This window comes from Ctenopharyngodon idella, chromosome 17 (genome assembly GCF_019924925.1).
Source record: "Ctenopharyngodon idella isolate HZGC_01 chromosome 17, HZGC01, whole genome shotgun sequence".
NCBI classification, from domain to species: Eukaryota; Metazoa; Chordata; class Actinopteri; order Cypriniformes; family Xenocyprididae; genus Ctenopharyngodon; species Ctenopharyngodon idella.
This window is the reverse complement of record NC_067236.1, coordinates 20,334,485-20,353,291: the sequence shown is the minus strand read 5'-3', so window position 1 is coordinate 20,353,291 and position 18,807 is coordinate 20,334,485. Positions and strand designations below refer to the sequence as shown.

Sequence of the window (18,807 nt, the reverse complement as noted above, 5' to 3'; positions counted from 1 at the left end):
AAATATTACAACATTTTCCATGTTTTATAGCGGTTGTACCGAATGACCTGATGATTCGGGACATGCGTATGATCAAGTGAAAACATGAATTTTTCAAATAGTTAAAAGAGAGTTGCAAATGTCTGAATGATGCCACATCCTGTCACATGATATTGACCGCATGACTTGATCCAAAATGGTCCCTTTATATCGGTTACTCCGAATGACATCAATGAAGTAAATTTTTCCGGACATTCTTTCTCATAACAAAGCAACGACTTCTACGCATAATTTTAATACTATTTTGCACTATGTTGATATATGATGTTATAAAATCATGCCAGAATAAAAAATATATACATTTATTACATTTTAAGATATTTTAATCACAAATGAAATGGCTGTATTGGCCTTTGGACGGTTAGACCGAATGACCTTTTGACACTTCAAAATCTTTAAAATACCTTTATATGTAGCAAAATACAATTAAAACCTTTTGGATTAAATAAAAGAGATCTAGTTGTACTACCTTACATACTTTGGATGTCATATCTTTGTTTTTTATTATCATTAAGGCCTTTGGACAAAAAAAAAAAATGACTCGTCATGTCATTGACCCATATGTAGTCTTCATTTTCAGTTGTTGTTTGTCAGATCTCGTCTATGGTAAAGTTGTTGTTCTATTTCCCACATTTTAACTCTTGTATTCCTGAAGAAGTTTAAAAAAAACAGTTAAAGCAGAGTTTAGTTTTCAATAGCGTTTCTCCAGCATGCATTATGTCTTATTGGGTGCTGAGTGGCTCAATCGATCATTTGAGCATCGCTCCTTCAGACAGCATCTCACTCTCTCAGAATGATACAGCGTCTCATCTTCAGTCTGTGTAAATGGCTTCGACCTCTACATCCAAGGGTGGATGGACGGTTTGTTGTGGCTCGTGGATGCCTTCATATAAACGCGCCGCTACAAGATTTATTCAGCTGGCTTTGACACCAGCACACTGCGTTTCCCAGAATCACTCTCAGTCATGACACTCGAGTCACACCGCACTCGCTCGCAGAAGATGCTTTATATCATGGTGCAGAAAGAGAGAGAGAGAGACCGCAGAAATCACGACCACTTTCACCACCTCAATGCAAGCAGATGTAGAGAAATTAATAAATAATAATCCATATACACTACTGGTCAAAATTTTGGAATAAGTTGGGATTTTTACAGTAAAAACAGTTATATTGTGAAAATGAATGTTAAAATAAAGCTGTATTTTCAGCATCATTACTCCAGTCTTCAGTGTCACATGATCCTTCAGAAATCATTCTAATATGCTGATTTGCTGCTCAAGAAACATTTCTGATTATTATCAATGTTCAAAACAGTTGTGATGATTCATATTTTTGTGGAAACCACTATTCAGACGTTTGGGCTAAAAAATACTTTTATTCAGCAAGGATGTATTAAATTGATAAATTAAAGACGTTTATAATGTTTCAAAACAATTCTATGTGAAATAAATGAACTTTCTATCCCACAAAAATAAAATACTAAGCACTAAAAACTGTTTTAAACTGATAATAATAAGAACTATTATTAATAATTGAGCACCAATAATAATTGAGCAGCAAATCATCATATCAGAATGATTTCTGAAGGATCATGTGACACTGAAGGCTGGAGTAATGATGCTAAAAATTCAGCTTTGATCGCAGGAATAAATTACATTTTAAAATATATGTCACAAAGAAAACAGTTATTTTAAATTTTTATAATTATGGTAACACTTTATTTTAGGGTCGTTTAACTAGTTGTTTATTATCATGCATATTACTAGAATATTGGCTGTTTATTAGTACTTATTAAGCACATATTAATGCCTTATTCTGCATGACCTTATTCTACATTCTTAATCCTACCCAATACCTAAACTTAACAACTACCTTACTAACTATTAATAAGCAGTAAATTTGGAGTTTATTAAGGGAAAAGTTGTAGTTAATAGTTTATATGTGTTCCCTATACTAAATTGTTACCAATAATATTTCACAATCTTACTGTTTTTACTGTATTTGTGAACAAATAAATGCAGCCATTGTGAGCAGAAGAGACTTCTTTCAAAAAAAAAGAAGAAAAAAAAAAAAAAAGGTAATTATTCCTATTTTTTGACTGGTAGTGTAGACTGATAATCAGACAAACCAATACTTTTTACAGACATTTTAAATTTTCTACTTAAACTGAGTGTTGAACAGGAAACAACAAAGTAAATCTGTCATGAAAAAAATAAATGTTAACATTTATCTGCAAGCGTTAAAATATAAATTTTTGGTTGCATGTTCAACCACTTTCATAAACAATTGCATTTTTCCTCTACATCCTTTTGTTGCACCATTCACAGCGTAAACTCGAGCTAAAACAGGCCTGCTGTTGTCGACCACTGTGATGTAGCGCATGAAACGACTCTTCATCGCATTTGTGCGTTTCGTTTGGCACCAGTGTTGTTCTCTCGTTTCAGACACAAATAACGCCCATGAGCGTCAGGAAAGAGTTCACCTGGGAGACCCGCGGCCCACGGGCTCCATATTTAGATCGGAGCGGTCCAGATATAGCGTGGGTGCAGATGTCTGTCTGCCTGTGGCCATTCCACACCAGATTGCACAGACCATTACCCTCATAGAGAGATGCTTATCACCCACAAGAGCTATTAACCTATATAAGGCCTGGGAAACAGAGCAGGCTGCCGTAGTAATAGCTAAACCTCCTTTACAAGGACATACTTATAAACGGATGCAAGCGAATGAAGGGGAATAAAGAGAAAGTTGCTGGTGTTTCTAGTCCTGCATCTCTAACAGTGACACCCATCTTTTCTAGCATCCCACAAGTATTTTTCTCATTTATTTACTCTACAGGCATCTCAAAAATGTCTTCAATGAGTTATAAGCCAAAGCAACCAGCGCCAAGATTAATCAAAACATTCAAATATTTTATTCTTGACTGCATTTCTTTTCTTGTTGAACAACACCGCTCATCCCTTGAAGCACAAAGTGCAGTAAATGGTAAAACTATTTGCGCTTCAAACCAGGCAATACATTCAAATGATAAGAAATACCAGTTTGCAATATCAAGCAGATTACAAGTTGTTTTGTACAGCTATAAATAACTAAAGTGTCGTAAAGTGTTCATGTAACAAATGGCCGCTCCCCTTCTGTTTAAAGTTGCCATAAACAGGAAGTTGTGACCATTTTTTCTTCCCTGTTGTGACGTATATCTGAGTGAAATGGCTTCTCAAACAAGAAAAAAATGTAGGGCGGGGCTTGATTTTGTCCATTGGGAATTGACTGGATGCTCTGTAAATCCTAATGCTCAAAATAATTAATTGGTTAGAGTAGGACAAACTTAAATTAAACAAATTAGTTCAGTCAAATGAACTTTTATGAGTATTCAGAGTATAAATTTAGTATTATGAGTATTTCTTTTTCTTTCAAGTTCACAGAACTGATATATTTTAAGTAAACTGAACTGTTTCATTGTTTTGAGTTTGATAAACTTACTTCTTTTAATTTAGACAAACTTAATTTTAACTGAAACTGGGCTGGGATTTCTCATTTCTCTTAAAAATTTTGAGGCAACTGATTGTCTCAAATTTTTTGAGTTTTGCCAACTTATTTGGGTTTACAGTGTGGTTGTTGTTTGTTATTGGTCGATCTCGTGTCAGTTGCCCCACCCTCGCACCAGTAAACATATCATCAGAGATGTCCACACAAAAACAACAAAAACAATAAATGATTTAATGTTGACTTTAAAATAAAGAGGGTTAATGGTTTGACTTGAATTAGTGTCACTGCTTCATGGATGTGGTTGAACCTTCCAGTTTTAAAATATGTTGGAAATATCATTGCTGTTGTTTAGCATGTTGTTTGGCATAGTTTGTTTGTTTAATAATGCCAGGATGCATTGAATATAGTCTTACCTTTGGCGTTTTGGTGCATTTCCCTGTTCTTGCATCTTTGATGTAGGTGATGTCCAATAGGTCTGTTTCCTGAAAGAAAGAGGGGCAGATTTTATGTCACAGCTCACAAAACACAATTTCATGCTGTTGGAGCGAATCAATATTATGTTAAATATCACAAAAGCCAGTCAGATGTCACACAAGGTAACAGCACGGGAAATGTTGACAGAGAAAACACTGACGGAAAATCAAGAATTAATAATTAAGCAGACGTAAAACAGTGACTAATTCACACGCGCAGATCCAGATCAAAGAAATAATCTAATGACTCTCTTAAAAATACATTCCTAAGGAAATGATGCAGGGCCAGAGCGCCGCATTATTTGCGTCTGCAGTGTGTAATGGACACGCTGATAGATATGCTTTCTGACAGCTGCAGCAGAAACGAAAGCTGACGGCATTCGGCTGGCACAACTGAGCTACAACTGAGCTGGAACAAAACAAAGAGGCATTTGCTCTTTATACTCGTTTATGCAACACAGCAGTGATTGGAGTATAAAAATAGAACATCATCATTCGTATGATGGTAAAACCTGATGTCCTCATATGCTTCAGGAACAATTTGTAACACATGGGCATGTAACAGTGCCCTGTAGTGACACCCTACTCAAAAAACAAAAAGCATGCATATTGTGATCTCATAATAATCGAGGTACATTGTGATATTGCTTTTATACAACGTTTCAATTAGGGATGCACAATATATCGGCCACCATATCATTATCGGCCGATATATGTTCATTTTTAATGTTATCGTTATCAGCCCAATAAAAAAAAAAGCGCACTGTTCACCATGATGGTTTTGAATTGCTTGAAATATGATTTAAGTCACTCCAAAAAGAAAAATACAGTTAAGTGCAACATACCATTATAATTATGTGCTTGGGACATGGCTTTTAATGGTGAAACATTTGTCTTTGTAATCAGGCTGTCAAAAATATAAAAATTTGGATTTAGATTTATCGGCCAATATATCAGTTATCGGCTTTCAAATATAAAGAATTATCGGTTATCGGTATTGGCCAAAATTTTCATATCGGTGCATCCCTAATTTCAATAAACAAGAAGTTAATATTGAGTAACCTACATTTTAGACACAATATCAGCAGTTATAATCTGTTTTTCTTCCATTCACAAAAATATTTCCAAACAAACACATGTCTGAGCAACACACTATGGTGTTTTGTTGTGGGATGATCCAACAAGTTGGTTGAGTGAACGATTCAATGGTTCAACACAGTTGAACTTTGTTCCTGAATGAATCAGTATTTTTGAATGAATCGGGCTGTGTTTAAGGCTGCGGCTGCATCCAAAATCGCATACTTCCCTAGTATATAGTAAGTGAAAAACAGTATGTGACAAAAGAAGTATAGTACTGATAAAAGAGTAGGCAAAAAGTACACGGACGACTTACTACTTTCGGCGAGATTTTGAAGCATGCATACGATGTACACTTTACTATCTCATGAGGCCAAGGGAGAGTATCTGTAAATGGCAGTGAAGCGACGCAACTGACACTGGTAGGTCACATGATAATGACAACATGGCGGATGTAGTATATCTGGATTACATTCATACTACACACATTCATACTATATAGAATGTACTTTTTTTAGCAGTCGCGAAGTTATTATTTATTCAAAATAAGTACTTACTCAAGAGAGTATGTGATCTCGGACACAGCCCTTTTACGCCCTTCCCTCGCTGACTTCCCTCCGTTTCATTCACTCGGATGTATACCACTGCTTACATGCATGAGTGCCTACTACTGGTGGCAATAAATGAAATGCCCTAAGCCCTTGATCACTGTGGGTTGCTGTTGTGACGTCACAATCGTATTGCATTGTGGTCTATGGATCTGTCTAAAGTGTACATATGAATAGACTCACTCCCTCTGTCAAAATCAAGGGTCTGTCCAAATAAACTTCCCTCGTCCACTTGACAAAGTTGAAGGCACTTCAAAATGGTAGTGGTTCCCCCCCAAGGGAAAGTGCTTAGGGAAGTTTATGTCTTTTAAGTGTATGTCTTTTCAGGCCCTGTCCCAAAATGGCACACTTCATATGCACGGTACTGTGGACTTACAATGGCCGCCGCATGATTGCGAAGTCCATGAGACCGTAGGGTGTCCCATTCGTCATTTTAGGTTTCAGAAGGGTGCTCATGAGCGAGTTGATACACGCCCTCGATACGCACTTTTGCCAATCCCACACTGAAGCGAGCTCCGCAGCAGACTTCTACCCAACAGTCAAAGTGGCATTACGTGTGGACTCGTAGGTAGGCTGCGAGTGTTAAGGGTGCCATTTAGGACAGGACCAAAGTGGAGTTAAACGCAGCCTCGGTTACATGAATGATTCAATGACTCCTGAATGAATCAGTGTTTTGAACAAAATCGGTTGAATAAATGAGTCACTCATAAAGACAGTCTCTTGTCGCCACCTACTGGCGTAACCTGCAGAAGTAATGACTGGGTGGATTTCAGCAGTGGCATGTAACACAGTAGCCACTTTGGCAGGTTGAATTTTATATGATATGATATGATATATATATATATATATATATATATATATATATACACACACACACACACACACACACACATTTTTCAATGGCAGTCTTTTAAAAAGTGAAGTTTAGTGTTGTTAAAAAATATAGATTTTTCAATACATATTGATACTGAAATATCTGAAACGCTTTCAATACTCATTTTCCACAGAATAGATACGCGATACCAGCTGCTCTTTCTCTCTCTCTCTCTTCTCTCTGACAGCGAGTCGATACACAAACCCGCCTTTTATTTGCTCCGGATAAATATTGTTGGCGTTACAATGAATTTTGCATGCGAATGCGCATATTGCACATAATTTTCCTTATTCCTGCAGATTTTCTGCTCACATGCAAAGTGCACACATAAAGCTGCCTCTCAATACTAAATTGAGTTCTTTTTGGCTGCTTTTTGCGCTTAAACCGTCAAATACACACAAAACAATGTCAAAATGCCGGTCATGGCGAGTATTCATGTAAACACAGTCAGTTATGTTTTAAGTGAACGTAAACAGTTGAGAAAGAAAATGCGTGTGTAACAGTATAATGGATCCGTGCGTCAGGTCTTAAAGTGACAGCAGCCTAATAAACCTGCTGCCAAATTATGAGGTAATTATGAGATATTAAAAATACCTATGTGGCATTTTTTCCCCATGGTATCGGTTGAATTAAAAACAGTCACTTGTCGCCACCTACTGGCATAACCTGCAGAAATAATGACTGCAAAATCCCTACCTCCATGGGTGTCCAAATTCGGTCATGGAAGGCCACTGTCCTGCAGAGTATAGCTCCAACTTACCTCAATACACCTGCCTGGAAGTTTTCTGTATTGATTAGCTGGTTCAGGTGTGTTTAATTGGGGTTAGAGCTAAACTCTGCAGGACAGTGGCCCTCCAGGAGCAGGATTGGACACCCATGGCCACCTCTAATACACTGACAAACAGTCTGTCTGGAAGAAAAGATAGATATGTTTTACACATACAGTCCTATATGTGCGTTATTGGCCATTAAAAAAAAAAATCCATATAATCACCTATTAAATCTCAAAATCAGTCCATTATCATTATTCCTATATTATATTTCTGTTCATTCCTGAAACACATTTTGGATGGACTTCAATCCCCACCCCTCGCTGACACACTTTTGCGGTTGTGACACATTTCTGTGCAGTCGAGGGTAAGGACAGCGGACTCCAGGAGATTATATAAAGACAACCTGGATGTCATTTGTTCAGCGCTTTGACCTAAAACACTAACACAGGAGGAGAAACACGTCTCCTTTAATATTCACTAGGCCACAAGGTCATTCCCAACTCAACTCACATTTATATCACTTTGAAACGAAAACATAATCCACAAACGACACGGATGAGAAACCCAACAATGCCTGTAGTGTTACATTTTCTGATCATGTGAAGGTGCCTGTCAGACTTGCAACCATGATGCTATGCAAAGCAATGCTCCCCATAATATGACTATATAATATTTATGATAACTGCCAAGGCTATCTGAATAATGAAAGCTTCTCTCTCAGTCAACCGGTTCAACTATGAAAATTCGAGTATGGTGGCAAGCGCTTCACCAGCGCCATGGCAACAGGGGATGGAGGTGGAGTTGGGCTAAAGCAATTTGAAGACAGGCACCAGGCACCTTTGAAATCAGCTTGCAGAAACCGTCGCCAGCGAGCTGCTCCTGTGAAAATCCATTGAGACTACATGATCAAATATCTGTAGGTCAGCAGAGCAAACCGCAGTCTATTGACTCTCTATCCACAGAAAACTCACAAACGTGCTACAATGTTCAATAATGGAGCCGGTTGTAAGTGACTATAATGATTTGCTCGTCTCTCGCTGGCGACAATCCGGCCTGTAGCGCATCTAAATATAGAAAATCATGTATTGATTCAATAGACACTTGCTTTGCATAACAATACAGGATGCTATTTTATTACTATCGGCCAGAGGCGCCTGTTCTGGAATTCCTCGCGTATTTTATTGACAGGAAAAACTGTCAGGTTTATTTTCATTGATTTGCAAGTAGACTAAAAAAACAACAACTGAACTCTGGTGTCTGTTCATGTGCATGTATATTATACACATGATATCTCACAGAACCTGTCAAGAACGAGTTACCATTTATTTAATTTTAAGGTAAAGTGTGAGCTGCTTTTGTTTTCATCAATATTTGTAAGCACGGACACTGTTCTTAAGACAATAATTGAATGCAGTTTTGTCCTGCGAGTCCGTCACAATTAGCAACGTTTTATTCAATCCCATCTGGTATCAGAAGATTGAGTCACTCAGATGAATATTATTGTGATATTACTCACTGCTGCTTTCACAAACTCTGCATCCTGACTTACGTGACAAATGATATGATAAAGTTTGCTAGAATACACTCGCACTCGACTGAATCATAATTGATTTTCTTATATAAAAGTGTGAGAGGAGAGGGGAGGGTGTTACATATTGCCAAATCCACACTCAACTTATACGACCTCACTTCCAGAGATGCGAAGATCAACTTACGTACATTGACACTGTAAAAAATACTGGTCAAAGTTGTAAATGAAACAAAGATTTAAAATTTCATTTTAATAATTCAGGGTGTTGCTTGCTGTTTCTTTTTAATTATTTGTGAAATTTAAAGGGGTCATGAACTGTGTTGTTTTATTGTTTAATAATGTTTCCTGGGGTGCACTTATAATGTTAATATGCTTTTTACATAAAAAATTGACATAATTTAGAAATAAAAGGCATTTTTCTACCCTGATTTTAGCCCTCTGATTTGAACGCTCTGTTTTAAGGGGCGTGTCTGCTGTGAGACTTCAGTGTAAACGCCCACTGCTGTGATTGGATGACATTTTTGCATATGAAATAGCTAAGTATTACTCTCTAGGACGTTTTTGCTATTACAGCTCTCAAGGTTAACTAATCGTGAAAAGTGTTGATTATAGCATTACATTTAGATCTATGGCATTATATTCAGATCGTGGCATGAAAGGTTGCAGTGATGAACACTGTAGCCGATCACAGACATGTTGTTGAGCTCATGAAAGCAGTGATCTCATCATTGTAACTCAATTTCTGCACACTAATGAATGCTTTCATCATAACTAACAGCGACATAACTAAGAGATTCATTGAATAAAACGGGAGTTTTGGCGCGAGTCCAGAACTCAGTCACTGATAAACTCACACTGTTTGATTGACAGCTTCAGCGATTGTAAAGGGAGCGTTCTTTGATCGCTTTCTATTTATATTTTAATCCCAGTTTAAATAACAGATTATTTTCATCCTACTAAGAGAAACAACGTGAAGTTGAGCGTTTAGTCACTGGTTTGATTTACTGACACACAGACAAAGAACATGTGACTGTACATGAATCATTTCATATCAGATCAGGCATTGATTAACACAGTTACTGACATGTTGTTGCATTACTGTCGAGTTAATATCATGAAAGTCTGTTTGCAAAGCCTGCGCCGAAATGTGATTGATTCACCAAAGAATCCACAGTGAAATGTACCGAATACAAATAAATAAAGCTCAACTGAGACATTCACATTGTTGAAAATAAATAACCACATTCCTAGCATTAGGATCCTTTGAAAGGTAATGTTATTTTAGTCCTGCATCGCTCTTCTCTCCTCGTCATCTCACTAACACACCAGTGGGCGGGGCTAATGTTGCAATGATGAAGTGGGCGTTGATTTATTCTGCGGAGGCGGAGTTTCACCTATCTTCATATTATGGGACGAGTCGTTCACTGGGCCTGGTGTCAATAAAGGCTTTTATTGGACTAACGAGAAAGTTTTCAGTTCTGAAACTTACAGGATATTCTTACAGTACGATGACCTCTTATATATCAAAAGCTCAAGGAAAAGTTGATTTCTCAATTGATGACCCCTTTAAAAGCAATTTCTCAGTGAAAACTGTTCAAAGTAAATCCTACACCAACCTTTCAGTCTCTAGGTCTTAAGACTTTTTTCCTAGAAATAGCATGCAAGAGCAGGAACATGCATTATGAACGTGAATAGGTTCAGTTTTGAATTCATGTTAAATTGCATAAGCTCATCAAAAGAGGTGAATTAACATGAAACATGAAGGAGTCTGAAGTATTTTCAACATTCTTTTACAGTTCAAAATCAATGTCATGGCAGGTGAGCAGTTCATTTGCTGAAAACATTTACACAGCTCAATGACCTTAATTTTCTATGATAAGATACAATTGTTCTTTCCGACGCAGAATGAACTGATGTTATCTTACCAAATGTGGTTGTGATTCTTGAGTAATTATTGTCTGGCGTCCCATAGAGCAGTTCTGCCTTTTAGTACAATGTGACTTCCTGTTCTGCTCCTCACCCACACGTAACTCTGATTATTTCAAAGCAATTACTATTGAGCACAATATATTAGATGCTGTTTATCAAATCAGCAGCTCCAGGTACATAAATCAAGATGTACGCTGGCAAAATGGCAAATTTACAATGGCAAAAATTGACAGAGACAAACTCTGGAACACATGAAATTAAAAATTCATCCATACTTTAATGAAAATCTTTCATTTAAAGTGGGACGCCACTATAAGCCAAACTCTGAGGCAATGTGAGCAGTTGGCTGTCAGTGGTCCATCTGGACAATAGACTCAACCTCATTCCCTACAGACAGAGTTTGGAAAGTGACACCGCACTAGATAAAATGAACTGTTTTGTTCTGATGAGATGCTCATTTGTTTAGTGTTGTTATCGTTAACTAAAACTAAAAATACTAAAAACATTTATGCTAAATGAAATAAATTACACGATAAAATAAATAAATAAATAAATGTAATATTAATTGGAATAAATTAAAAGTTAAATAAACAAATAAAAATTTATAAATGTTATTGAAATAAAATGTTAAATAAATAAATAAATAACTTAAAATGAACAAAAATAAATGTAATGTTAATTGAAATAAATTAAATAAATACAAACAAATAAATAAATGCAGTAATTGAAAGAAAATGCTAGATAAATAAATTAAAAAAATAATGTTAATTTAAATAAAATGTTGAGTAAATAAAAATAAATAAATACATGTAATGTTGATTAAAATAAATTAGATGTTATATAAATAAATAAAATTAAATAAATGAATGCAAAGTTGAAGTAAATAAAATTTTGAAGTTGAAATAAAATGCTAGATATAAAAATGTAAAAAAAAAATAATGTTAATTGAAATTAAATGTTAAAACAAAAAACATAAATAAACAAAAATAAATGTCATGTTAATTGAAATAAAATGTTAAGTAAATAAAAAAAAATCAATGTAATAGTAAATAAAAATAAATAAATAAATAAATATAATGTTAATTGAAATAAATAAATAAATAAATAAATAAATAAATGTTAATTAAAATAAATTAAATAACAGGAATATTAAAAAAAAACATTCAGTTAGTTTCAAAGGCAAAATTTACTAGTACTAAAATTACTAAAACTAAAATTGAAATAAAAATGAATAACAGGCATATTAAAAAACTAATCAAAACAACAATAACACACCAAAATTACTAAAACATTAACTAAAAATGAAAATGAAAACAGAAAATATATAAAAATAAAAACTAATTAAAAAATAATTAACAAATACTAAGATATTAGTAATGATACTAAAATATCACTGAAAACCCATTCAACAAATATAACACACAAAACTGGGAAGCACTTGTGTAAAAAAAAAAAAAAAAAAAAAAAACCCAAACAAACAAACAAAAAAAATATCAATGATAATCACACGCTTCAATCACACTGCACTGGATTTTGATTTGAGAGATTTTACCTTATTCTGATCCGTCCAGTACAGGAAGTATCCCTGCGGATCGACGCGTAACGTCACTGGAGTCACAGTAGAAGAATCCTGAGCGGAGAAATTACATTTTTAAGTCTAAACACACAGTAGAAATAATATAAAAATGGCTTTAGACAACATATTTACAGGATGCATTAAAGGTCACATGAAAAGATCACTTTCTTCCTGCATTGACATATGAAACAGGGTTAAAATTCAGGACATACTGAAAGACATTTTTTTAAATAAAGCCAACAGAGTGCAAAAGTCAGGTTAGGGAAGTAAAAAAACTTTCCAATTGATTTTTAACAAAAACTTATAAACCTTTAAAGACAGACCTACTGTGAGCTACGAGGTCCACATTATTTCAACTTATTTTTTAAATAATCATACTTAACAGTGAAAAACTACATTACCCATAATGCTATAATGAAAATTCCACCAATCAGAGAGTTGCAAGAAGCAACACACTCACAAAATAGCAGTTTAGCTCCGCCCACTCCAATTAAGCACTGCGAATTACGTAATCAAATCGATCTCTCTATATTCTCCATCGTTTTTTAATTTGATTATGCTGTTCGCAGTGCTTCATGGGATTGTAGTTCTTTCCCTCACTAAAGCTGTTCACAGTCCGATTTTCAAACACTTTTTTGCTTCAAATCAAAGTTTATAATGTTGTGATTCTCCTCATAGCTGGTTGGTTTGGTTCATGGCTTAAAAAAAAAAAAAAACTTATTTTTTTTTTAAATCCCTATCGGAGAAATGAATGGAAAAAATACTTCTGCAACCAACGCCACTGAAAAAGTGGACAAGCACTGTTGCACTCTATAACCTTTAGTTTACATAAACCATGATTTACTGCTTGCTATCATGCATATATGGATCTGAATCCCAGATTATGTCATCAGTACAGCTGGAGGAGAAGGATGGCACATTTCAAACGCTAAAAGTTTCGCTTTACACCATCATATAGATGAGCTCAGAGCCAACAGATGAAATAAAACCCATCATTTTGATATCACAGGGTCTGTAAGTCAACTGCAGGAGTTATTTTAAGTACCCTGAATAAAAAGAGCAGCAAAATCAAAGTCTTCAGTAAAGCGACGTCATGTTTCTGTGGGAGGTAAAGACTAATCTTGCCTCGCGCAAGAAAAACACATGGGATTTCTGTGGCAATCCACTCGAAAACATGTTTCTCGATACGGGACGGACCGAAATTCGAGGTTTGACTCAGACATTGCATAAGTGCTCTATATTAGTGTGATTCACGCTGGCATGTAATAAAGTCACAAGCACGAAACGAGACGCCGGTCCTGTTTTAAACGTGGCACGGTCCTGTCTTTTTAAGCAGAACATTTGAACAGACAAGCTGATGAGGAAAGGGGAGCATTTACCCCTCAAGCAGACGGTGCGATCGCGGCGTCCCTTTATAAAGAGACCTGTAATTGATTGTGTTATTTTAGATCTTGCGTGGGTCTGCCCACATTCTAACTGCACATCTAAGTTGGGCGGCGCAGCATGTCTTAGCTAATGTAAGGCAGGCAAGGAAGACGGGAATTTAAAGCATGAAAGTTGCCATAGCAACAGGCCAACATTTCCAGTTTTATTTGCAGAGAAAAGCTTTTAAACGTCAACATTTTCAGCATAAGCTCATGTAAAGCTGTATGGCATTATGGTGCTGATAGAAGTCAGACTCCTCCAGAATACTTACTGCATTTATTTAAAGTGAACACAGCTTCTAAAGGGCTGCAAAATACATGAGAACCATCTGGGATTTTTGTTTCGTTTAAACCTGGATTAAGTAAGACCAAGAATAGTAAGAAACATTTCAGATTCTGCACTATTTCTAGGTCAAGACATTGACTCTTCCATCAAAGCCCTTTAGATCATCTCAAATCATTGTGGAGAACATGATGATCCTCAGGTTTTGTTCACGTAGAGAAACACGCCACATGCATGCGGATGTTTCTTGTCTGTTGATAATTTGTTATGCAAAAAAAATGTTTTAAATAAGAAAAATAACTGAAGATGGTATCAGACTTAAACCTAGAGCTTTTTTGGGCAGAATTTATAGCAGCAGTTTCTAAATTATTAAAGGGCACCTAATATGCATCTTTTTACAAGATGTAAAATAAAATCCCTGGTGTGCCCAGAATGTGCCTGTGAAGTTTCAGCTCAAAATACCACACAGATCATTTATTATAGCTTGTTAAAATTGCCACTTTTTGCTTGTGAGCAAAAACATGCCGTTTTTGTGTGTGTCCCTTTAAATGCAAATGAGCTGCTGCTCCCGGCCCCCTTTCCAGAAGAGGGCGGAGCTTCAAGAGCTCATGCTCCGGTGTCATGAGAAATCGAGTCCCATTCCATCAGCAGCTGTTGCTTAAATTCCATATTACTGGTCATTATAACGCCTTTTAAACAATATAAATCATAATGTGATTTTGCAGGAATTATAATCAGGCACTAAAAATACTACCCATTAAAAGTCTGTTGAACCAATGGAATCACTCTGGGTCCTAAAGAAGACCCGATTCCTGGGGGGACTCGATTTCTCACTACACTGGCATACAGACAACAACAAAACAGGACAATCTCACGCACTGAAAATGTCATAAACAGTCAGTAGTGGCATTCATTTCAAACCGGAGTTGGACAATGATGCCTATAGAGCCAGAGAATATATGCTGCATGGAGACAGAACAGGTATAGTTTAGTTTAATCACAGTTATACCTTCACAAACAGTTTGTACTGATCCACCTTTGAGCTGACAACATTTTTTAGCAAAAACCTGTTTTGTATTGTGCCTTTGTACAAAGCAGTCTGGTGTAAAATGATTCACACAGACATAAACGAATTTAGATATATGGGGGCGACTTCCCTTCAAAAATAAAACTAATCCACTGTGTCTTCAGCAGCTCTGATGTCAGGAGTAAATAAAGACTGTTATGTTCACTCTTACATCCAACAACAAAACACCTGAGTTGCTTACGAGACATTCTTGTCGCTACAGCTGCTCCGGCCTGGAGAAAATGACGGAATCTCGATCAGGGTGGGGTCTATGCTAATACGGCAGAGACCGTCAGCAGTCGTGGGCGGGGCCTGTGCAGTTTGACGTCATACTGCTCAGAAAATGAAAACGGCTTGTTCTGAGACACTGCTTATGATTTAAGTAGATAAAAAATAAAAGTATTCTTGTCGCTTCACAATATTAAAGTTGAACCACTGTAGTCACGTTGACTATTTTAACGATGCCCTTACTACTTTTCTGGACCTTGAATTTCGTTGCTTTCATTGGAGGATAAAAAAACCTCTCGGTTTTCATCAAAAATATCTTAATTTCTGTTCCGAAGATGAACGAAGGTCTTACGGGTGTGGAACGACATGAGGGTGAATAATTAATGACAGAACTAAACTTTTAAGAGGTTTCGATGTGGTTCTGTAAATTATCCAAAGTAAAACATTTGTCGACGTTAGTAACATCAGTACTTTTTTTCTATTATGCAATGTTCTAAAGCTAAATATAAAAGCCATTCTTGGTTATTTTAAAGGAGAACTATTACGCAAAATTTACTTTTACATGGTATTTGAACATAAATGTGTGTTGGCAGTGTGTGTACACAACCACCCTATAATGATAAAAATGCAACCACTCCCCTTTTTTTAATCCCCTTGAATGTGGTCATTTCATTGCTTTCATTGGAGGATAAAAAAAAAAACCTCTTGGATTTCATCAAAAATATCTTAATTTGTGTTCCGAAGATGAACAAAGGTCTTATGAGAGTGGGACAACATGAGGGTGAGTAATTAATTACAGAAATTTCATTTTTGGATGAACTTACCCTTTAATAGTTTATTTACAGTTGATTTTTAATGAAGGATGTAATCAAATATTCAAGGTCTGCATGGACTAAAATTAAAAGTCCAAGAATTGGACATTAAAACCCATTAATCAATCATGAAATGCAATACTGGGGAGGACATTCTTAAAGAGAGAGTTCACCCAAAAATAAAAATTCTGTCATCATTTACTCACCCTCAAGTTGGTCCAAACCTGTGAGTTTCTTTCTTCTGTTGAACACAAAAGAAGATATTTTAAAGAATGTTGGTAATCAAACTTCCATAGTAGGAAAACAAAAATACTATCAACCATCAACTGTCTGGTTACCAACATTCTTCAAAATATCTTCTTTTGTGTTCAACAGAAGAAAGAAACTCATACAGGTTTGGAACAACATAAGGGTGAGTAAATGATGACAAAATTGTAATTTTTGTGTGAACTATCCCTTTAAAGGTGTGGTTAATTATGATTTCACTTTTTTAACTTTAGTTAGTGTGTAATGTTGCTGTTTGAGCATAAACAACATCTGCAAAGTTACGACGCTCAAAGTTCAATGTAATGGCAGATATTTCCTTTTAAAGAATTCTCTGTTTAGGGACTACAACAAGCTTCTTCCCGGGTTAGTGACATCCCTAACCCTAAAATTTACATAAACCCTGTCCCCGAGAACACACAACAAAGGGGGTGAGTCCATGTTGGGCTGCTTTAGAGAAGAGGAAGAGTTGTTGTAGTAGAGTGTTGTTGTCATGCTGTCATTTTACGCCGGACTGCTTCACAAACGAGGGTCAATTCAATGCTGGATTTGCACAAAAGATTAACATGACGGCACATGCTACTGGATGAGTTGAATCAACTCCACAGCAACTACATAAATTTAGCCACTAACCATTCAGAAACATCCATTTTCATTCTAAAAGTTGTAACTTCTTCCTGAGTCTCTCCATCAGTGTCGACTCCGGTTTGAACAATGTAAGGATGAACACCGTTACTGACAATCCTCATTTTGGCTGCGTGAGATTCTCCAGCTTTGTTGTTGTTGAGCAACCGAAGCGTGAGCTGTTAAAGCTCCGCCCTCTTCTGGAAAGCAGCTCATTTGCATTTAAAGAGATACACACAAAATAGGGGCAAATTTGACAGGCTATAATAAATGATCTGTGGGGTATTTTGAGCTGAAACTTCACAGACACATTCTGGGGACACCAGAGACTTATCTTGTGAAAAGGGGCATAATAGCTCCCTTTTAAAATATCTAGTCCTGTTACAGAATAAAGCACATCTGCAATATAAGAAAAAATGAAATGCTTTAAAATAAATGTTTGACAATTATCTTATATCAAAGTGTTTCGATTCCCAGAGTGCAGCGAGTTTTTCTTGCTGATCCAACAGGTGAATGTGTAACACCTCAGTGCTGATCCACACTCAATCAATGCTCATGCAGCACTCGCTACAAAATGCGACACATTCTGTCTCCAAATGCATGCTTCTTTTTAAAGGTTTTATATTTTCATATTACATAGTGAGGAATCATCTAGAGCTGGTTGCATTAGGTTTCTGCAAAGTAGTGACAGGGCTGAGATGCAGTGATACATTACTGCACACAAAGTAACCTGATGTCATTCTCATGAGCCTCTGCAGAGACTCTGACACTCAGTCCATATGGAGTCTGTGAACATGCTGATGGACTTGAGAACTCGAAACTGATCTTAGTGGGCTCATTTCTCTGTGAATCCCCCTCTAACATCAATAAAGGTCGATCGAGAGCTGATTGTGAGGGTCTGCGGTGTTGGATATGTAAACAATGCAACATCCGCGCGGGCAATCATACAAACAAAACGCCGCACACATTCACCGCAGAAGCGGTGCATTCATTCTCTGACACACCGGCTAATTGTGACTTACCTCATCCCATTTCATAAATCTACTGCCTCGCTTCAGACTCTCGGACACGCGCACCGGCTTGAGTTGAAGCGCATGAACGCCAGGTTGAGCTCCAGCCATTCAAGCTTCAACATTTACACCCAAAACAGCTGTGGGGAGAAAAAAATCAAGTCTCTCTCTTTCTTCTCCGGGAAGAAGCCAAAGCGGAGCGCACAGGATGACAGCGAAACAGTTCTGGTGAATGGAAGCGCTTCTTTACGCACGCGGATGGTCATTTAGAAGCCCTTGGCATATGGACACATCACATGCCTGCGGTATCATGTCACTGAACGCCGCGGGTTTGTGTTTCAGAACGCAAGGAGTGATCGAAGACGCGGAGCAAATGAGCAGCGGGGAGAAACAGCGATCATAAATGATGGAGAGAGTGAGTGAGTGAGCGAGCGAGCGAGCGCGTGTCCTCCGCGCACTGACTCATGTGCGCGCTGAGATCCAGCGCCTCCTAGTGCGCAGCGCTTCCCTCCCCTGCTGAACCAACCGTCACAATTAAACATTTCATAACACCTCTGCAAAGGCAGGAAACGTTTTTTTGCTATTTCAGCCCTATAGAATTCAGCACTGAAGACTATCTAAACAATTACGAATAAATCAAAGTTTGTTCATATGAAAAGCACAATACAGCTTACTGCAGTAAGAAATGAAAGGGATATTATATAGGCTACATTGAGATTTTTTTTTTGCA

General features: G+C 36.8%; 1 protein-coding gene across 1 annotated transcript in view; it reads right to left on the bottom strand.

Moving 5' to 3' along the window:
* Positions 1 to 18,549, bottom strand: part of LOC127498080 (1-phosphatidylinositol 4,5-bisphosphate phosphodiesterase beta-1) — an 80,006-nt gene extending 61,457 nt beyond the window's left edge. Inside the window, exons 1-3 of the mRNA XM_051867035.1 lie at positions 18,090 to 18,549; positions 12,343 to 12,420; positions 3,939 to 4,007 (exon numbers count right to left, since the gene is read on the bottom strand). Of these exons, the coding sequence (XP_051722995.1) occupies positions 3,939 to 4,007; positions 12,343 to 12,420; positions 18,090 to 18,188 (246 nt within the window). The 5' untranslated portion in view covers positions 18,189 to 18,549. The remainder of the gene's footprint in view (positions 1 to 3,938; positions 4,008 to 12,342; positions 12,421 to 18,089) is intronic.
* Positions 18,550 to 18,807: the final 258 nt, after the last annotated feature.